This window comes from Cnephaeus nilssonii (genome assembly GCF_951640355.1).
Source record: "Cnephaeus nilssonii genome assembly, chromosome: 2".
Lineage (NCBI taxonomy): Eukaryota > Metazoa > Chordata > Mammalia > Chiroptera > Vespertilionidae > Cnephaeus > Cnephaeus nilssonii.
Window position 1 is genome coordinate 39307578 of NC_137073.1, and position 22648 is coordinate 39330225.

A 22648-nucleotide genomic window follows, 5' to 3' on the forward strand; every position below is an offset into this window, starting at 1 on the left:
TAGTTGTAGCATCATTTTTCATGAACTGGGTTAATATCAGTCTGCCCAGAACAATAGTGTCACTCACGCATGCTGTGACAAATCAAGTTCCCAGTTTGCAATAATGAAATTGAATCCTGGGTTGTGATGATTTCTCCAATCTACTGCTGCGTTGGGGCAAGTGTATAAGTTTAGATTACATCTCTCTGCCTCCTGGCCAGCTATCTTTGAAGAACGAAGCTGGCTAGCATTCACTGAGGATATCCTAAGCACAGGTCATTTGTACCTATGCTGTAATTCCAGCCCTTGCTTTAATCACTACCTTTGATGCCTTTGATAAGTCATTTTAAAAGCAGAATTGACCATTTGCCACTTTTTAAAAAATATATATTTTTATTGATTTCAGAGAGGAAGGGAGAGGGAGAGAGAGATAGAAACATCAATGATGAGAGAGAATCATTGATCGGCTGCCTCCTGAACGGCCCCCACCAGAGATCGAGCCCGTAACCCAGGCATGTGCCCTTGACCGGAATCAAACCTGGGACCCTTCAGTTTACAGGCCGGCCGACACTCCATCCACCGAGCCAAACCAGCTAGGGCAACTCTGCCACTTCTAAAAAATATATACAGTATATATATTTTTCTTTATTGATTAATGTATTACATTTGCGTCCTTATTCCCCCATTGCCCCCCCCCCACGCCACCACTCATGCCCTCACCCCCCTGTTGTCTGGGTCCATTGGTTAGGCCTATATGCATGCATACAAGTCCATTGGTTGATCTCTCCCCCTTACCCCCACCCTCCCCTACCTTCCCTCTGAGGTTTGAAGGTCTGATCGATGCTTCTCTGTCTCTGGATCTGTTTTTGTTCATCAGTTTATGTTCATTATATTCCACAAATGAGTGAGATCATGTGATATTTATCTTTCTCTGACTGGCTTATTTTGTTTAGCATAATGCTCTCCAGTTCCATCCATGCTGTTGCAAATGGTAAGAATTCCTTTTTTTTTTTTTTTAACACAGCGTAGTATTCCATTGTGTAGATGTACCACAGTTTTTTAATCCACTCATCTGCTGATGGGCATTTAAGCTGTTTCCAAATCTTAGCTATGGTGAATTGTGCTGCTGTGAACATAACTCTGCCACTTTTAATATGGAATTGGTTCAAGGTGTCCTGAGGTCAGTGAGTATATTTAAATTTCTATAGTGCTTTGGAATTTTTACATATGCTTTCATATATGATTCATTTAATTCTCTTTTGTATATGAAACTAGAGGCCCCGTGCATGAATTCGTGCATAGGTGGGGTCCAGCCAGCCCGTCCTGATCCTGGCCAATGGGTAGGGGCTGGCCGGGGGGAGGGGATGTGGGCCGTTGGCTGGCCCCACTCCCTGGTCGAACTCACAGTCGAACACCCAGTCGAGGAGACAATTTGCATATTAGCCTTTTATTATATAGAATGTGCTTTTATATGACTCATTTAATTTTATCTCTTCCTGCTCTGCCCCATCAAAATTCATTTTTTCCTGACCACCTGTTGAGCAGAACTAAGGGAGAGTTTTGAAAAAAGGAGGTGGAAGAGAGATGTGATCCTAATTTTTAATGACAGCATTTGCAGGTGTGTATCTTCCCAGATCTAGTTGACAGCCATGAACCGAGCCTTGACTTAGCGAAGAGAAGAAAGCTAACACTTCCTAAGGGCATTATGCATTGCTCCTAAAATTTACCACATCTGCAAATGTCTTTTCATTTTTGAATCAAATGAGAAGCGAAGGAAGGGTGTGTTGTTGGGATATATGTACAAAGAATCTTGCTGGCAGCCAGAAAGGGAGAAGAATTAAATTCTCAGTTAAAATATCTGAGAAACAATGCCAAAACCGATTTGGCTCAGTGGATAGAGCATCGGTCTGCGGACTGGGGCGTCCCGGGTTCGATTCCGGTCAGGGGCATGTGCATTGGTTGCGGGCACATCCCCGGTGGGGGGTGTGCAGGAGGCAGCTGGTCGATGTTTCTCTCTCATCGATGTTTCTAGCTTTCTATCCTTCTCCCTTCCTCTCTGTAAAAAATCAATAAAATATATTTAAATATATATATCTGAGAAATAAAATGAAGGAAATTAGTGCCCAATCCTAGGGGTAGATGGAAGATAATAGTTCGGTTGTTGATAGAGATTACTAATGCTGGACAGGGTATCCATGCTTATTACTCCTGAGGTGTATTCAAAGATTCATTTGTTCATTCATTCATCCATTCATTCATATAGGTGGGCATGGTCCTAACCTAATACAATGATGGGAACTGTGGAGCCAGGTAAGGATGAGTCAGAGACGGTATTTGCCTTAACAGGGAAAAGTGTAACATTTACAAACAGAAGCGTCATTCGGCACTTATTACAGTTCCTTGATAGGTGCTTGATACATGCCAAGTATTTGCTGAATTTATTTATGCCATCAGGGTGGAACAGATAAAGCTCAAGCTTGAATGCAGAGATGGGTGGAAGGGCTTGGCAGGCGGAGAGAACAGTAAGGGCACACACACTGGGAGGACCACACAGGCTTTATATAGAAGCCTCGAGTCACTTATTCTGTCTGGCTGCAATGCAAAAGGCCACAGGCAAGTAGTGAAAAGTAATCTTTTGAAAAATAGGTTGGGACTCACTGAAACAACCTATTGATCCAGTGGATTTGAGAGTGTGTGTATTAACTCATTTTCAAATCATTTAGTATTTCCCATATATAGGGTAGGCCCATCTAGGTGGAATTAGATGGGAAATGCGATGGTAAGGGGAGTGTGAGTGGAAAGGGTGTTGCGGGAAGATAGAAGAAATTGAAAATGAAGGAAATTGATCAAAACTGTCTTTCTTCTTCAAAAGCAAGAATATATTCAGGTAAATATTTAGGAGGAAACACTGTAATTTAACATTTTTTCATTAACTAGAAAAACTCTAATTTGTACTATAACAAATCAGTGAAAACAAACAACTTTCTCCCTCCTTCCACCAAAAAAACAACAACAACAAAAAACCCACAAACCCCCAACACACACACACACACACACACACACACACACCCCAAACAACTCCTCTTTAGAACAGCAGTGCCACTATCACTTGGGAGCTGGTGAGACATGCTGATTCTCAGACCCGGGCCCGGAATCAATGATTCAGAATGTGCATTGGACGGGAGGGCCGGGTGATCACATTGCAGCCGGAGAAGCCTTGCTCCAGTCTCCTGGGCTTGGGAGCCAACATTTTGCCGGGAAGAATTCCTCGCTGGGCTCGCGGTTTCCGGCATCTTTCACTAGATGGCAGCACCCCTCTCGTTTCCCCCCCGCGTCCCCCGCTTTGTTCCAGCCCTACGTTAAACCCGGGGTGAAGGCTGGGGCTGGCCTGGAGGCGGGAGGGCGTGTCCTGGGGTGGGGCCGGGCCGGCCCAATGGGCTCTCCCGGGCGGGGGGCGGGGCCCTATTTCAGCGGCTCCTCGGGCCCGGCGCCCCGGGCTCAGAATGTGGCGCGTCCCCGGCCACCTCTGCGTGCACGTCGCCAGGCGGAGCAAGCCCTCGGGCCCTGGGAGCAGGCCGGCCGCCTTCATGTCCACTCTGCTCATCCACCAGCCCCAGTACGCGTGGCTGAAGGAGCTGGGGCTCCGCGAGGAGAACGAGGGCGTGTACAACGGCGGCTGGGGAGGCCGGGGCGAGGTAGGCGGGCGCCCGGGGAAATCTCGGCCGCTCCGCGCGGGCCGCCTCCCCGCTGCTGCTGCTGTCGGCGGCGGGACCGGGTGGGAAGTTTCGAAACTCCACAGGAAAAGTTTTTTGTTTTTTTTTTTCCGAGTAGGGCGCCTTAAGAATACCCCTGGATGTTAGGCCCTTTGCGCTGTGGAGTCGAGTCGATGCCATTTGGGGCTGGTCGGGGTTACACTTCTCACGCATGCTGCGAGCCTGCGGGCCGAGCTCTGCCACCTGGAGTGAGAAATGGCCCTCGCCTACCGGTGGACGTGACCTTAATTTTGTGCTTGACTGTGGCTCCTCAGATGCGACATCTGCGCCAGGGGTGATGGTCTCCGATACGGTGTTGCATTGTCTTCTTTTCTGTTAACCCCTGTGGCGTTTGCAAGCTCGGGCTTCCTGAAATCCTGTTTTCCTCGAGGACCGGTTTCTCCGCATTTCTCTTCCCAGAGCCTAGCACCGTGCCTGGCATCCAGTTAGCGCGCAATAAAACGTTTTCTAGGGTACGATGGAAAGGCAAAGTACGAATCGCCTAGATTTTTTTTTTTTTTGAGTTGCTTAGGGAAGAAAGTTTTTGGAATAAACTATTATATAACATGCAACACACGTTGTGCATGTTATATAATGAAACTGTTTTGTTAGAGGAAACGCCTTCCCTTTAGCGATGGTGGGAGATTCAGGTGGTTTTAATACACCCCCACTCAGTTGGTAGTTTCCTATTTTTGTTTTTCCCTATGGCATGTAATCCTTAGCTTCTTGGATAATATGTTTCCTCCTGAAGACCTTTTTAAAGAAAATATTTAATAGTAGTTATGCCTTGATTTTTTTTCCCCCCCTTTCTGTCGATCGATTCAGTTTGTGTGGACACAGGCCTCTCCCATAGTTGTTTGGCTTTGGTTATTTTATCTCATGACCAGAGGGTGGGCAGAGTAAGGGAGAGAAAATAAGTAAAACTCGATTTTGGTCTGTTAATGGAAAAAGGGGACGACATAACAGGTGACATTTAGATTTGTGTTGATGTACCTAATACTTAGATGGCAAGAGAGGGTTTTGCAGAAAGATGGTTCTAAATGTTTCAGTCAAAATGAAAAGCTTTGTATAGTGGCTTATTTGTAACAGAAGTTAACGCTCCGAGATTGGATATTTTCTCTTAGTCTTTTTTCTTCTTCCTCCCTTTTTCCTTCCCTCCTTTGGTCTGTTCCCCTAATTTGGATGGGATTACATTTTCAATATGTGGTTGTCATTTTTGTTTTTTTGTTTTTAGGTGATCACGACCTATTGTCCTGCTAACAATGAGCCAATAGCAAGAGTACGACAGGTAAGTACTTCTCTTTTTCATGCAAACAGTCTACCTGGAGTTATTGGGAGTGATCAAGAGCAATAGGAAATTACAACGTCAAAGAACATTGTTTCTTTTTCATTGACATTTAAGAGACTGTCCACTCTTCCCGGTGGAGTTGTGTGTGCCCTAGAAAAGGTGAACCATAAGGAGGACTAGGAGAGAGGGGGTCCCTTGCTTCTGAATCACCTGGGGATTCCTAGAATGAAGGTTCTGACCTCATAAATCGGGGTTGGAGCCCGAGGTTCTGATATTCCAATACGCCTTAGGTGTTGTTTGAGATGCCGCTAACGGACAAAAAGCTCACCGAGATTCTACGTGTCTTACTGGGTTCCAGCGAGTTTTGGGAAGCATGGGCCATGAAAATAATTTCAAACCACAAATTTTAGGGCCACCCAGAGATTTCTAGTTCTTTTCCAAAATAGTCTGTGTTCTTAGGAGACCATCACTTTTCTTTTCCCTTTGTCTCCACCTAATTCTTTTTTTTTTTTTTCGTTACACCCTCCTCTCCCCCCTTAATTCTTAATGTAGGCGAGTGTGGCTGACTATGAAGAGACTGTAAAGAAAGCAAGAGAAGCGTGGAGAATCTGGGCCGACGTAAGTACGGAGGCCAGGGCATGATTACTTACTGTAGTTGCAATGAGATAAAGAAGCATCTGATGAGCAGGCCAGTGCCCCTGGCAGAAAGGGGAGCTCTTTGGGGGCTGTGATAATCTCCTCTGCTATAGTCTTAGAATAGTGCCTTTTTAAAAATTTATTTATTTATTTTTTAAATATATTTTATTGATTTTTTACAGAGAGGAAGAGAGAGGGATAGAGAGTTAGAAACATCGATGAGAGAGAAACATCGATCAGCTGCCTCCTGCACACCCCCTACTGGGGATGTGCCCGCAACCAAGGTACATGCCCTTGACTGGAATCGAACCTGGGACCCTTGAGTCCTCAGGCCGACGCTCTATCCACTGAGCCAAACCGGTTTCAGCAGAATAGTGCCTTTTACTAGTACATATTTGGCCTTCAGTGTCAATGGGTAGTTAAAAAAAAATTTTTTTTAAATTGATTTTTAGAGAGAGAAATAGAGAAACGTCCATCGATTGCCTCTGACACACACACCAACTGTGGATCCACTCTGCAACCTGGTTATGGGCCCTGACCAAGAATCGAACCTGCCACCTTTGGTGTACGGGACAGCACTCCAGCCAACTGAGCCACACAGGCCAGAGCACCAGTGGGTAATTTTAAATGGATTAAAACTCTTACTAATAGCCCTGGCCCATGTGGCTCAGTTGGTTGGTCCTCTCCGGTGCACAGAAAGATTGCAGGTTGATGTTGGTCAGGGCCCATAACCAGTAAGGGGTGTGCAGGAGGCAGCTGATTGATGGGTGTTTCTATCTACCCCTCTCTCTCTCAAATCAATAAAAACATTTAAAACAATAAAAATAGCCCTAACCGGTTTGGCTCGATGGATAGAGCGTCGGCCTGTGGACTCAAGGGTCCCAGGTTCGATTCCGGTCAAGGGCATGTACCTTGGTTGCGGGCACATCCCCAGTAGGGGGTGTGCAGGAGGCAGCTGATCGATGTTTCTAACTCTCTCTCCCTCTCCCTTCCTCTCTGTAAAAAATCAATAAAATATATTTTAAAAAAACCCAACAACAGCAATAAAAATACCCATTTGCTTCTTCTCCCTCCCCACCAGCTTTATGGGAGGTGAATGGGGAGTATCTCAGAAATAGGCTCACATTGCTGGTTCACAGGGCAGCGGTGGCTGCTCTTTCAAAGGGCAGGGGCTGGAGTTCCTAAACCGGCTACAGGCTTTGAGGTGGGTTCTGCCTCCTCCACCTCTGCGTCCACCAGGGGTCATATGAGCAAATGTAGGGACAGAGTGGAGTTTGGCCCCGCTTAGCTGTCACTAGGTGAGGGCCAGTTCTCTGGAGGAGGGGCGAGTAAAGAACAGGGTTAGCCTGGATTTCCTAATCCTCCCTCACCTCACCCTGACTATCCCTTTTGGTCTGCCACCCAAAATTCTGGGCCTGTGGCTGTAGGAATATGCTGGGGTTCACCCAGCTTATCCCTGGGGAAATTCACCTCAGTGTGCTTTGTCGTAAAAAGGGGAGACTGTCTGCCCACTTCCTGGGTCATCACGGGGGTAAAATGAGTTAATCATGTGAAATGCTTACCGGAGAGCCTGGCACATGGCAAACCTCTACCTGCCAGTGATAAAAGCACGTGCTGCTGGGCCTGGGACTGTTGAGCCAAGTGTTTTAGCTGAATCAGTGATTGCTGGCGGGTGGGGGTGTCCTTGGTGAGGGGCAGGCTCTCCAGGGGGGCCCTGGGTTGGATGTAGCTTTGTTGTTTGCGGAGAGACCTCTTCTGTGCAAAGCCGGAGGAACGTTTTTCCGCTGCTTTAACTCATTCTTAGACTGAGGGTTCCATTATACGTAATAAAAAATATGCCCGGGCAGGAAAACACCACTTCCAAAAGTCAACAGTGTGCCCAGTAAGTTTCCCCACCTGCGCAGAGAATAGTGCCCAGAGCAGTGTCACTCGTTGTCATGCTTTAAAAGTAACTTTTCTTTCTGATCGTAAAAGTAATGCATATTCCCCACTTTAAAAAAAAATGGAATGATGCAGTAAACAAGATAATCAGGCTTACCTTCTCAGTGCAAACACTTTTCTTGAGTCTGCTGGGTCTTGAATGCCTTCAGCACAAAGTAATCCGCTTATTAACATGTTGCAGTAGTGTGCGACGTTTCTTACAGTGGGTGAGACAATATTGATACATTGTCATTAAATATATAAAGTTCATCCTTTATATTAGGATTTCACCCTTTTTATACACGATTTTGAATGCCAGTGAAACATTTGACCAGAAACATCTATTATGTGTGTGTATTTACCCAGGGCAAATACAATCGTGTTTGAGAAAAGAGTTAGTGTGAATTCAGGATCTTTTTTTTTTTTTTAATATGTTTTCATTGATTTTTTTTTTTCTTCTTTTTTTTTTTTAGAGAGAGAGAGGAAGGGAGAGGGAGAGAGAGAAAAAACCAAAACATCAACATCGATCGGCTGCCTCCAGCAGGCCCCTGCCCGGCATCGGGCTCTTTTCTCCTGAACTGGCCTTCACATCCCTCTTCGCTCCAGGGGTGGCAGCTGCTGTGGTGATGTTGGTGTTGGGCTGTCCCTGCTTGGTGTTCTCCCTTCCAGGGCCTCATTGGTAGTCTGCTCTCACTCAGCAGGCCGGACTCTGCGCCTTACAGCCTTCCTCACACTTCTCAGACTTCCCGGAGAATGGGGGCTGCTCAGTGGGAACAGGTTGCTTCTCTGGGTGATGGTAGAGTCAGCTGGGGATCCACTTGTTGGAATTCGCGTTAAGCAATTGAGTTCAAAGTTTAGGGAAGAGAGAGACGTTCCCAGCTGTGCCTCCCTTCGGCTGGCCTTGCCTGTGAGGACCAACTACTGAAACTACTGTGTCATTTAGTTCACTTAAGGTAAGCCAGGAATTTTTCAAAGGAAACATTTCCCTTGAAGGGGAAAGGAACAAAGTGAAAAATGCGGAAGACTAGTTGTAAGAACTGATTTCTTCCTCTTCACTGGAGCTTACCACATTGAACCTGGTTGGTTCCAAAGGCTGCTTTCTGTCCTGAGACAGTTTCAGCTCACCTGTCTCTGCCCCTTTGCACCCTCGTTTGTCCTCTGCATCTCTGGTTTGGAGGAGCCAGAGCCTCTTCCCTCTCTTCAGGGCAGGAACTGTTAACGGGCCATCCTTAACGGAATGAAGGAGTACCAGATACTTGGCAGCTCTTTATCATGGTGTCATTGTAGTAATTCCTCAATGGCTCAGCTAATACTTCCCTCCTAATTCTTACTGTGACTTCACTGGTGAAGTGGGCAGGGACGCGGCCTCTTGCTGCCACCTCAGGAGGGTCTGAGAGTATCGATGCCCGGTTATGCAAGGCCTGATCAGGCTCCCCCTGGAGATGTAGCTTTCTTCCTTGTTTCCCACCCGCCCCCTCATTTCGCTTTCCCAAACCTAACCCTGCGGTTCTCAACTCGTGCTTTTTGTGCAAATCATCTGGGAAGCTGGGAGGGGGTGGGAGGATGCCAGCCCTGGCCGGCATGTCTGTGGTTAGTGTTGTGGGTTCAATTCCCGGTCAAGGGCACTTACTTGGATTGCAGGGTTGATCCCCATCCCAGTTCAGGGCACATGCGGGAGGCAACCACTTGATGTGTGTCTCTCACATTGATGTTTCTCTCTCTCCCCCCTCCTCTCCTCCCTCGTACTCTCTCTAAAATATCAATGGAAAAAATATCCTTGGGTGAGGAATAATAACAACAACAAAAAAGATGCCAGATTTGAGTGGTCTAAACTGGAATCTAGCTCTGACCAGTGTGGGTGAGTTGGTTGTGCGTCATGCATACACCAAGAGGTTGCCAGTTCGATTCCCAGAGAGGACACATGTCCAGGTTGTGGACTCCATCCCTGGTAGGGGTAGGGAGTGTGCAGTAAGTAGGCAGCCGATGGATGTTTCGCACTCACATCAATGTTTCTCTCTCCCTCTCTGAATAGTCAGGGTTGAGAATCAATTTTAAATTATCAAGTCTTGAACATATTTTTAAAAAATGTGTTTTTATTGATTTCAGAGAGAAGAAAGGAGAGGGAGAGAGAGAAAGATAGAAACATTGATAAGGGAGAAACATCCATTGGCGGCCTCCTGCATGCCCCGCACTAGGGATCGAGCCCATAACCTGGGCATGTGCCCTGATCAAGAATCAACCGGCGACCTCCTGGTGCATGGGATAATGCTCAGCCATTGAGACACACTGGCCGGGCTCAAGTCTTGAACATCTTAAAGTACACTTCTCTCTGCTGCCATTTTTGTAGTCCAGGCAGCCACCACCTCTGGTCTGGCCTAATGGTCTTCCTGTCCGGTTCTTGTTTCCCTCTGATCCATTTTCTATATTACAATTGGAGTGATATTTCAAAATGTACTGAGATCCACCTCCCCCTCTCCCACCGCCACTTAAGGCCCTCTGCTAATTGCCTCACTGTTTTTGAATCCTGTACATGGCCCTTTGCCGTGTGGCCCCTGCATTTCTCTCCTGCTTCTTTGAACTCCTTACAATTTTCCAAACCACCATATTTTTTCTTGCCTTTTGACCTTTGCATTCTACTTTCTTTTTATATATTTTAAAATATGTTTTTATTGATTGAAGGGAGAGAGACAGAGAGAAAGAGAGAGAGAGAGAGAGAGAGAGAGAGAGAAAGAAACATTGATCAGCTGCTTCCTGCATGCCCGGTTCTGTGGATTGAACCCACAGTAATGTTCCCTGACTGGGGATCGAACCCACAACCTTGGCATATTGGGTTGACGCTCTAACCATTGAGATACCTGGCGGGGGCTTAGAATTTATACTTTGAATTGGACACTAACATTTCATTCTTTTCTTAGATTCCTGCTCCAAAGCGAGGAGAAGTAGTGAGACAGATTGGTGATGCCTTGCGGGAGAAGATTCAAGTACTAGGAAGCTTGGTAAAGTATTTCTGTAGTAAAAATATAATCCTTTAAAGGGGAATAAGACTGTCATGCCTTTCTGTATATAAGATTGATTTTATTTTAAGGTGGTTTTTTTAAATTTTCTTTTTTTTATCTTCACCCGAGGATATGTTTTTATTGACTTGAGAGAGAGAGAGAGAGAGAGAGAGAGAGAGAGAGAGAGAGAGAGAAAGAGAGAAACATCAATATGAGAGCAAAACATTGTTTGGCTGCCTCCTGCACACCCCTACCAGGGATTGAGCCCACAACCCAGGCATGTGCCCTGACCGTGAGTTGAACTGGCAATTTTGATGCACAGGACGATGCCCAACCAGCTGAGCCCCAGCGGCCAGGGCAAGATTGTGATTTTCTTTTTCTTTTTTGTTTTTTTCTAAGATTGTGATTTTTATGAAAAGCAATTTAAACATTTCAAAAGTCTTTTCTCTGGAGGAAAGATGAACAAGACAGGAAAAAGTGAAGACTGTTCTTGAGTTTTAAAATTCTTCAGAAAAATAAGAACAGATTTTCTAAAGTGTATTGCCTTCACAAGAGACACAAAATATGTTTTGCATTCCCCCCTCTGATCATTTTAATGTTTAAAACACGAATTCTGCTGGGAAATGTAGCTTGGCTTTTTGTATTTTTAGGTGTCTCTGGAGATGGGGAAGATCTTAGTGGAAGGTGTGGGAGAAGTTCAGGAGTACGTGGATATATGTGACTATGCCGTCGGCCTATCACGGATGATCGGGGGACCCATCCTGCCTTCTGAGAGTAAGCAGTGAAGTCACGTAGGCTAAGAGTTCCGTGTTCTGATACAGAGAGCTCCAAAATGCCTTGGCTGTGATCAGTTTGCAAAAGAGGACTTGTAAGTGGCATGTACATGAATGAAAATGTCTTTAATTTTATAGTCAGAAATGTAAATTGAAACAGATGAAAACATCAGAGTAAGACATTTGAAAAATTTATTTTATTATTATTATTATTTTTTAAATATATTTTATTGATTTTTCACAGAGAGGAAGGGAGAGGGACAGAGAGCTAGAAACATCGATGAGAGAGAGACATCGACCAGCTGCCTCCTGCACACCCCCCACCGGGGGATGTGCCCGCAACCAATGTACATGCCCTTGACCGGAATCGAACCTGGGACCTTCCAGTCCACAGACCGACGCTCTCTCCACTGAGCCAAACCGGTTTTGGCTATTTTATTATTGAGAGTATTACAGAAAAATTTATTTTCACTTATTTTTTAAAATATATTTTTTATTGATTTTAGAGAGGAAGGAAGAGGGAGAGAGAGAGAAAAACATCAATGATGAGAGAGAATCATTGATTGGCTGCCTCCTGCACGTCCCCCACTGGGGATTGAGCCTGCAATCCAGGCATGTGCCCTGACCGGGAATTGAACCATGACCTTGTGGTTCATAGGTCAATGCTCAACCACCGAGCCACGCCACCCGGGCTATTTTATTTTATTTTATTTTATTTATTTATTTATTTATTTATTTATTTTAATGCATATATTTTTTATTGATTTCAGAGGGGAAGCGAGAGGGAGAGAGAGAGAGAGATAGAAACATCAATGATGAGAGAGAATCATTGATTGGCTGCCTCCTGCATGGCTCCTACTGGGGATCGATTCCGCAATCCAGGCATGCCCTCGACCAGAATAGAACCTGGAACCCTTCAGTCCATAGGCCAATGCTCTATCCACTGAGCCAAACTGGCTAGGGCTATTTTTATTTTTATTTTTAAAGATAAAACTCATTGTTGGCAAATCCGTGGGTTGACAGACACTCCTATGGAGACTGACTCGTGGTAACATGAATTGCCCATCCATCTGGAAAACAATTTAAAAATAATCCAAAGAGCCTTAAATTTAATACCAGTTTCAAGAATCTAATTTGAGTAAATAATTTGAAATGTGACAAAGGTTTATGTGCAAAGATGTTGATTGTGGTATCAATAGGAAACGTTAAAAATGACCTGTTAATGCCGTAAGGCAAAGATGAGCTCATGTTGGCAGTCTGTTAGCAGGTAAAAAAATCCTGTTTATGAAGATTGCCTGCCTCCAACCCCACACTTTTATGGAAAGGTTGTATTTACTTATTTTTAAATGATTTTTATATTATTTTTTTGAAGAGACGATATACTCATATCACAAAATTAAAAAGAAAGAAAGGAGTAAAGGATGAAAGGTATTTCCCCTGGGTACTCCACAGTATCCCCCTGGAAGTAGTTCCTGGTTTCTTGTATATCTTTTAGAGCTTTTATTCACTTATAGGCAAATGTGTGTGTTTTGGAAACACAGACATTAGCACACTATACTTTCCATTCTATATTTTTTTTTCTACTTAATGGGTCTTGGACATTGTTTCATATTCTTCCATTAAGGGATTTCCTTAATCTTTTTTTTTTTTATATATATATTTTTATTGATTTCAGAGACGAAGGGTAAGGGAGAGAGAGATTGAAACATCAGTGATGAGAGATAATCATTGACCGGCTGCCTCCTGCACGCCCCCTACTGGAGATTGAGCCTGCAACCCAGTCATTTGCCCTTGACCTGAATCGAACCTGGGACCTTTGAGTCCGCAGGCAGACTCTGTATCCATTGAGCCAAACCAGCTAGGGCTCCTTCCTATTTTTTTTATGGCTGTGTGTTTGTTGAAAAGATCCTATATGTAATTTATTTAACCAGTTCCCAAGCGATGGGTGTTTTCAAGCTTCTGCTGTCACACTGCAGCAAGGACCAGCATTGTACTCTGGGAGGTTTCAGTGATGAGCATAAGGGCTTGTGTGATTTGTCATGTTTGCAGTTTTGATAGAGCAAACATGGTTCTGTGCGGCTGCATTGAAGATAAAAGAGCTGGAAGTCTGCCAGAGTGGTGATAGTGGTTATTGTCATCTTTCTATTTTTCAGAATTTCCCTGTATGGTAATTATGATACATTTATGATCTGAAAAGAAAATATATATTTTTAAAGAATATAATATTAATCTATGCGTGGTCTTTGAGGTAACTTTGACCTCATTAATGCAATTAATGTTGATTGTGTGTCTACCAGTTGCCAGGTGATCTAATAGGTGATACTTGGTCTAAATAAGGCATAGTCCTTGTCCTCAAGGAATTTATAAGCCTATAGATTCCTTACATTTAAGAAGAGGCAAGTGGGAGCTAAGTATAATAGAACATGGTAAATACTGTGATGGGGGGGAGGAGAGGGTAGTGAGCCCCTAAGCTAGCCAGAGAAAGTAAATCCAGGGCCTCCCAGAAAAAGCAATTGAAGTTTAGATTTCAGGGCAGCGAGGCAGACATTTAAAATAGGCATTTTAAATAAGTGAAAGCTTAGTGTCCTAGCCGGTTTGGAGCATCGGCCTGGGCCTGCGGACCAGAGGGTCTCTGGTTCGATTCCAGTCAAGGGCACCAAACCTTGGTTTCAGGCTCCTCCCTGGCCCCGGCCTTAGGTGGGGCACATGCAGGAGGCAACCAATGTGCTTCTCTCACATTAATGTTTCTCTCTGTCTTTCCCTCTCTCTTCCACTCTTCCTAAAAATCAATGGAAAAATATCCTCGAGTGAGGATTAACAACAAAAGAATAATTAACAAATGAAAGCTTAGGATGGGAGAATGTGTCCTGTTTGGGGAACTGGATGGCTTTAGCACACCTGGAGGCACAGTATGAGGGGGGGCTGGGGTGGTGGAGCGGCAGCGGGAAGAGACTGTTCCTGATAGGGGGATGGACTTTAGGTGGGCAGCTACAGTAGTGACCCAGACTCCAAAGGGTTTTAAGCAGGGAAGTGTTATCAGAGCTGCACTGGCCTCCCTGGGGAGGAGGATGAAGAGGGGAGGGCAGGGGTGGAGGTGGCAGGTCCTGCCGGAAGGAGGCAGAGCCAGCACATCATCTGAAGGGAGTTGAGGAGGCCTAGACCAAAGGAGGTCTGGCAGAGGGTGCAGCAATGGCGGCTTCCCTGTGCCTAGCTAGCAGTGTGAGCGTGGCCAGAAAGATGCATGGCTGGGAGCTCCGCCTGCCTGGTTGGTCTGGTTTTGACCAGGGTTTGTGAGCCAGCACTCCTTGCTTCACTGCTGTGGTTGCCCTTCATTAAAATGACCAGAGTTCCTTTAGGATCAGAGACATTGTGTCTGTCATTATGGTTGGTGTCAACAACGTTTGTAGTGTGTTAATTAATGAACCAATGTCCCGCAGTATGCAGAGTGATCCACGACAGGGCATCTGGAATCCCCACTTGGTCCCGTGCACCTTTGTTCTGAAAATGAAATATAGCAGACTTATTAACGTGACATGCATTAAATGAACACGCTTAAGCATGCTCCTCGCCCCCCTGTCTGCAGGACCTGGCCATGCGCTCATTGAGCAGTGGAACCCTGTAGGCCTGGTTGGAATCATCACTGCGTTCAACTTCCCTGTGGCGGTGTACGGCTGGAACAACGCCATCGCAATGATCTGCGGGAATGTCTGCCTCTGGTGAGACCTGCTCACTTGCTTTTCTAGTAATAGATGATAAAAGTAGCCATTGTTAGGAACTAGCAAAAGTATTTTAAATGTATTGAAATGTGTTCTACTACTCCACTCTTTCTTTTTTTGTTGTTGTCAAGATTTTTTATTGAGTTTTAGAGGGAAAGGTAGGGAGAAGGAGAGAGAAACAACGATGTGAGCAAAACATCCATTGGCTGCCTCCTGCACGCCCCCTAGTGGAGATTGAGTCTGCAACCTGGGCTTGTACCCTGACGGGGTTGAACCAGCAACCTTTTGGTGCATGGGATGATCCCCAACCAAGTGAGCCACACCGGCCAGGGCTTTACTTTTTCTGTTAACATATTAAGTCATTTTGGCTAGTTGTGAAATGCTGACTTTGAATTACTATGTATTTTGCTGTTGGTAAAATTTTGTTTTTGACATTTCTTTTTTTGACATAGCGATGTCCGTCCAGTTGTTTCCACCTCAAGGGGGGGTACTGTAATTAAATTCTGACACTGACTTCCTGTGTTTAGTGTCAGATTCCTCAGGTTTAAGGGCTCAGACTTCCACAAGACTGGCTCCACTTCAGATGCAAGTACCCTAGGCCCCCAGGACACCTGCAATTCTGACCAGCCATCTGTAAATTTGGGGGTTCCCATGAACTCTCAGCTTCAATAATTCATTAGAATGACCCAGGGACTCAAGAAAGCACAGTACTCAAATGATTATAGTTTTTTATAAAGGATACACATAAGGAAAGGTCTAGAAGTGTCCCAGATGCAGTGCCTCCAGGCCCTCTCCCAGTGGAGCTGGGGTATGGTACCCTCCCAATCAGGAGTCTCCACTGAGCTTTGGTGTCCAGAGTTTTCTTTGGGGGGTTTTATTCCATATACATCATTGATGAATCATTGGACGTGATTGAACTCAATCTTGATTTCTCTTTCCTGTGGTTGGTCGTTCTGGTGACCAGCAACCAGCCCCCATCTTGAAGCTATCTAGTAGACACCACAAGTCACCTTGTTAGCATAACAAACTCACTTCTGTCTCTCAGAATCCCGAGGTGGGTTTGTTTTGGTAATCGTCACCTGAGGCTATTTTTTTTCCTTTGATTTTTAGAGAGTGGAATGGAGGGAGGGAGGGAGAAGCATCAGTATGAGAGAGACACCGATTGGTTGCCTCCCACATGTGCCCTGACCAGGGCCAGGGATGGAACTTGCATCTTGGAACCTGCAACCCAGGTGCGTGCCCTTGACTGGGAATCAAACCCGGGACTCTTTGGTCGGAGGGCTGATGCTCTAACCACTGCTCAGTGGCCCAAGGTATTTGAAAGCTCTATGCCAGAAACAAAGACCAGTTAAATAATCTTTATTGTACCACATTCCCCAAACAGAAAACTAAATAAATAACTAAGGGGGAAAAAAAGGAACTTTCAACAAGTCACAACCTTCTTTTTAAAGTTTGACTCTCTTTTCTTCAATAAGAATTTGATAGTGAATTTCCAAGTTATTCTGAAGCCCTTGGCCAATGTTCCCATTGATGCATTAAATTTTACATTTTATGAACTATTTGATAGTCAAAGTGAAGTGGGAAAATGTCAGCATCTGATTTTAGCTTTGCTGTTCAGTGGAAGAACTAGATTTGTCCTTGCCTGTTTTGGACCTTACCACTAGTTACATACTGATCTAAATGTAGGCAGTTGACTGTACTCAAAGACTGTCTACAAAAGCAATTCATAGGTGGAAGGATTAATCATTTGGCACCGTGTTGCCAAAGGGACCTGTGCTTTCTGGCAGCTCACCAGCCTTCCAACATAAATCATGTTGATTTCCGCTTCATTCAGCTCCCGTGATTGGCAGATATTAATGTAACAGTTCCTATGAGCAGTGCAGCAAGCAGGTTCAAAATTGCTTTTGTCATTTTTATATTTATGAAAGTTTTGTGGTCTGCGAGGTCCCGGAGACACCAAGCTGAAGGACAGATTCCTATTTCAGTTATGAGAGGCTCAGTTGTCCTAAAAGACTTGCTTCTGCTTGATAATAAAAGGTATTTATGATTTTCACCAAATTAAGTTGCCTTCTTTTTTTTTTTAACCCTCTCAAGGAAAGGAGCTCCAACAACTTCCCTCATTAGTGTCGCTGTCACAAAGTGAGTATGTGTGGCTTTCTTTTTCCTGGGTGTGGAGTAATCTCAAAAGGGTGACTGACAGGCACTGAATTTTAATGTGATGTAAACGTCTCATATTTAAGGTGGGATTTGGCTAACCTCTTTCTCTTTTGACTGTAATAACACTTTGTGTTGTTTGGCAGCTTACAGAGCTCTTTCAGAGCCACATCATTTAACTCAGTAGAAACGTGGCTGATACAGATTTAAGGGTTGAAATCGAACTCTTATAAACATTATTGTCACTTGCAAAAGAAAAGCAAATCCAGCACAGAGGAAATTTTCTTGCAATTTTGGGGCTATAGTTTTTAACTATTCAACATGTTAGTGGTTTTGTTTTCTACCCAGCTAATTCTTTTATTGCTTTTGTTTAATAGACTATTAGCAAAGCAGAAAGAAATATTATTCCAGGGATTCTTCTCACACTATCTAAAATGTATTTTATCTTTTGATTAAAAATGGCTTTATTTGCTCATATTTGAAAACTTGACAGCTGATTGTGTCATAAAATCAACGTTAATAAAGTTGTCACTCTGGAAGTTAGAGATCGTATACAAGAGTACCCCTTTCCATGTGAGTGATGACGCATCCTTTATGCTTGGTTGATTTTGTTGTTGGGGAAATTGGGGTATCCCTTTCCCCACTGAGTGCTGGGAGTGAAGTCCTTATGATACCTCGAGAAAAAGAATTTTCTGAGACTTTCACGGGATGATGAGTGATTTTTATTTGCATGGAATTGTATCATGGGGTTTCCAAAGTCCCATTTCCCTTAGTCCAGTTATAGACGTGTAACTGAGGTTTCAGTAGAACGAGAAGCAAAGCCAGTGTCCAGAATTTCCCTTCCATGTTGCAGCGGGGTCCAGTCAGCATCAGGCTAGTTACAGTTTGTTAGTCCATTGTGTGTGGGGGTCCACGTGGCTGTGGTCCCTGGGAGAATGCCAGGAAGCAGGCGTGAGAGCCCAGGAAGCACGAATCAACCAAGAGAGTGAACGCCTTTGTTTAGGGGAGTAAATATCTCAAATCTTCATGTGCTTGCAGAGGCCATGCCCATTCTGGCCGTTGACCTGTTCCCAGGTGTGACTGACAGTCAAGTACCCTCCGACATTGTCCCCAGTTTATCACCCCAACTTTACTGGGCATGCGTCTATTTCCTCTCTGTCCGGTCTTTCCCCCCAGCCATCTGCAGGGAATAGACTCGTGTCTCCATGGGGAGTGTAAAGCTATAGCTTCCTGGTGAAGCTGCCCAATGATATGCCTATAATATTTGGCCTTCCCTTTACTTCTGTCCTGTTATTAATAACTAGGATCATTACAATGGTGTCATGCTCATGGTTTGCATTCTCTGATTTAAGAATTGTTGTAGAGAGCTTGTGGTGGAGTCTGTATGTAAGAGGGTTTTCAATATTAGAAGATCAATTATAGGATACTAGTTTAGGAATTGAAAAGTGAGCTGAAAAAGAAAGAATTTTAAAAAAGAATAAAAAAAGAGACAATAGTATTTACTTGAAAGGAATGTGTGATATTGAGCAAAATATATCCTTCAAGGTAGGGGTATTTGAATGAAATATTACATATTACTCTGATATACAAAACATAAAAATGATGAGATTCCCCAGGCAATTTTTTTCAAAATAAAAAACTTAGAACTGGCTTGCCAATTTAAGCAACTGGTTTAAAATACTGTCAGGTTGTTTTTATTTTGTGTTTTTTTTTAAATACTGTCAGTTTTGATATTAGTTTTAAATGTTCTAAGTTATTGTTGCTTTGAGCTGCTTTATAATTACTATATGCTTTAAACATTTTGAAGGGTTTGAAATGCTCACATAGGAACACAGCTGATATTTTAAGTAATTTAGAATATCTTATTTTGCAGTGGAAGACAATGAGTAAGATGATGCTAAATTTTGCCATAATTCAGCAAGGGTGCTGCCATATCTAACAGGAGATCTTAAATTCACTTAAACGTTCAGACTCATAAGATGAACATAGGCCACATATCATACCTCTATTTAGAAGGATATGCTAATTTGCCAGGAGGATAGCATTAGGTATTTCTCTTTAATTGGTGTCTTTGTAGCAGTTTGCACTGCAGTAAGGAGATGAGACCTACGATGGACAGAAGTGGGGGTTGCCCTAACTCATACCCTAATGCCCCATAGGAGCCAGACTACCTTGTAACAATTCTATTGACAGAGCTTTCAGCTGCCCATAAGGGACATGCAGTTACAAGAGTCACTGCACTCAGGAAGGTCCCTATTTATCGTTCTCAGGAGGTTATTGTGGTCCAGATGCAGTTGGCCAGTCAGGGGTCATTTTTACCGTAAGCCATGTTGTCTGTGTAGGTACTGTGGTTGACACTCTGACATTTATCAGGTAACCTGGGTAACAAAACTAGACAGTTAACCTGAGGTTAGATTCTCATGCATTAGGGGGAAAGGATTTTGCTAACCTATACCCATGGGCACAAAGCAAAATGGTTACCCTTCAAGGACAACCAGTTTCCTTGTGCAGACAGGATGGACACCCTAGTCCCTGGAAAGAATTGTACAGTTAGACATCTCGTCTCAGACATGACAGCTGTAGTGTGTGATCCTTGTTGGGTGGAAAAAAGAAAATCACTGTACAGAATATTTTTTATTAAGTTTATTGGGGTAACATTGGTTAATAACATTATATAAGTTTCAAGTGCACAATTCTATAATACGTCACCTGTATAATGCATTGTGTGTTCACCACCCAAAATCTAGTCTCCCTTCATCACCATAAATTTGACCCCCTCTTTACCCTCTTCATTCTCTCCTCCCTCTTCCCCCTCTGGTACCCACCCTTCTGTTGTCTGTGTCTACAAGTTTGTTGTTTTGTTCATTCTTTTGTTGCTTTCTGTTTTATATCACACATGTGAGTGAAATAATATGATTCTTGTTTATAAAGGACATCTTTTGGGGGGACAATTGGAGTATTTACTTACATTCGCAATGGAATCTTTTATGGAAATGGGTATAGGATTTGGACCTTTTTTGAAATTTAAATTAAACCAGTTAGAAAGTAGCCAGCACGTTGAGATGATTGATGAGAAGATCCTTAGCTCTATTTAGGCCCATGCTTCTCAGGAAGCTCAAAACGAAGAACCCTGTTTCAGAGAAAACAGAATGACTCGAGCCATTTTTATAATTCGAAATAAGATTGAATCAGCATTGAGCTGTGGTTATTTTAACTATTACAGTATAGGTTGTGGGAGACTGAGGAAAGGCTGTGCTGTTTGCAGTGCTTTAACCTGGAGGTGCTGATACTTCCCGACTACGAAAGGTTTGATGTGAAGGCAGCCCGCAATAGTCCTGGACTTCAGGGTTTTGTAGGCAGGTCCGGCTCCCTCAGCTGTATCTCCTCACGACTTACTCTAGGTTTGGGGGACACTGGCTCTGCTTTGCAGAGATGTGTTGAACCTTCTCATTTGCTGATGGGGATGCCCTTTCACTTCTTTGTCTTTCTAGATTTTATTTATTTTTAAAATTTCTTTACCATCATTTTAATGGGTTTGTAGCAACAGACAAAAAAACAAAAACAAAAAATGCCCTGTGATCAGTTAACCATCTTGAATCATATATGTCCTCATAGCTTGGCAGAAAATACTTGAAAACATTGATTACTTGAATTATTTGACCAGTGCTTTATATCTTTTATTTATTTTGCAGATTTAAAAAATGTTTAATTGCTTTTTTAGGGAGAGAGAAAGGGAGAGGGATAGAAAGATAGAAACATAAATGAGAGAACATTGACCGGCTGCCTCCTGCACGCCCCCTACTGGGGATCAAGCCCAAAACCTGGGCAAGTGCCCTGACCTGGAATTGAACCAGCGACCTCCTGTTGCATGGGTCAACTCTCAACCACTGAGCAATACTGGCTGGGCAATGTGTGTGTGTGTGTGTGTGTGTGTGTGTGTGTGTGTGTGTGTTTAAATTCTTTTTAAGATTCCCTTAGGGAGGGAAAAAAAGAATTCTACTTTTAAGTGTTTGAAAACCTCATTTCTGTTATGTGAGGAGAAATTCAGGCCTGGATGTTTGAGGGGAGGAAGAGAGAGTCAGGTGCATGGAGTATTTAAAAAACCCTAAGAATGAAATTGTTCCCTTAGCAGTAACTGCTTTTCCTTTCTAGGATAATAGCCAAGGTCCTGGAGGACAACAAGCTGCCTGGCGCGATTTGTTCCTTGACTTGTGGCGGAGCAGATATTGGGTAGGTCACCATGTGCAGAATATCTTTCTGTTGAAGGACTCCAGGTTGATCGACTAGAACCATCTATCTTAGAAGAGCTAAACGCAGTGCAGCTGCAGTGAGCATGGTTTTTTGGAATCATTATCATTATGGACCTCATTGGGCTCTGCCTTTATTAGTGCACTAGAGGCCCGATGCACGAAGATTTGTACAAGAATGGGCCTTCCTTCCTCTGGCTGCTGGCACCGCCTTTGCTCTGGCCCGGAGCCACCTTTCCGCCTTCCCACGTTGCCCAGAGGCCCTGAGTGGATGGGGTGGTGTGGAACGCCTGTGTCGTTGCCATGGCGATGATGCAAGCGTCCCGCCCCGCCCCTGGCCGATCGAAGCCCATGTGTGCAAATTAACCCGCCATCTTTGTTGGGTTAATTTGCATACTCACTCCTGATTGGCTGGTGGGCACCGCAAAGGTACGGTCAATTAGCATGTTACTCTTTTATTGGGTAAATAGCCTCTGTTGGAGGGTGAGTAAGATACTGCCTTTTAAAAAATTTATTTATTTATTTATTTATTTTTTAAAATATATTTTATTGATTTTTTACAGAGAGGAAGGGAGAGAAAGAGGGATAGTTAGAAACATTGATGAGAGAGAAACACTGATTCAGCTGCCTCCTGCACACTCCCCACTAGGGATGTGCCCGCAACCAAGGTACATGCCCTTGACCAGAATCGAACCTGGGACCCCTCAGTCCGCAGGTCGACGCTCTATCCACTGAGCCAAACCGGTTTCGGCAGATATTGCCTTTGTAATTGCCCAGAGCTACTATTGTAAGGTGTTTATATCCTACAATGACAAGCTGCTGTAATGGTGGGCAGTCCATGACCTGCCGACACTTGATTTATAAAGGTGCGTGCTTACAGAGCTGAGCTGGGGAATTGGAGTCTGGTGTCTCACTGCCACCCCCCCACAAGAACCTAGTCTATTGGTCTGCGTTCTTCAGCCAACCAAAAAGGGGAACCTTGGGAATACAGCTTCTTTATTTACATTTATTCAGGGTTTTTTAGAGTATTCACAGTGTTGTACAACCATTACCATTACCTTATTCCAAAACATTTGGGGCGGGGGACCCCAAAAGAAACCCTGTAACTATTAGTAGTCACTTGCTATCTCCCCTCCCCCTAGCAATCACTAAACTACTTTCTGTTTCCATGGATTTGCCTACTTGAG

General features: G+C 44.0%; 1 protein-coding gene across 4 annotated transcripts in view; it reads left to right on the forward strand.

Annotated features, from left to right (window-relative positions):
• The first annotated feature begins 3443 nt into the window (after nucleotides 1-3443).
• ALDH7A1 (aldehyde dehydrogenase 7 family member A1) overlaps nucleotides 3444-22648 on the forward strand; it is a 52885-nt gene continuing 33680 nt past the window's right edge. For all 4 annotated transcript variants that reach the window (XM_079779492.1, XM_079779490.1, XM_079779491.1 and 1 more), the window contains exons 1-8: nucleotides 3444-3674; nucleotides 4966-5019; nucleotides 5572-5637; nucleotides 10491-10571; nucleotides 11222-11345; nucleotides 14928-15060; nucleotides 17155-17199; nucleotides 21367-21444. In XM_079779492.1, coding sequence (XP_079635618.1) covers nucleotides 3483-3674; nucleotides 4966-5019; nucleotides 5572-5637; nucleotides 10491-10571; nucleotides 11222-11345; nucleotides 14928-15060; nucleotides 17155-17199; nucleotides 21367-21444 — 773 coding nt within the window. In that variant the 5' untranslated portion in view covers nucleotides 3444-3482. The remainder of the gene's footprint in view (nucleotides 3675-4965; nucleotides 5020-5571; nucleotides 5638-10490; nucleotides 10572-11221; nucleotides 11346-14927; nucleotides 15061-17154; nucleotides 17200-21366; nucleotides 21445-22648) is intronic.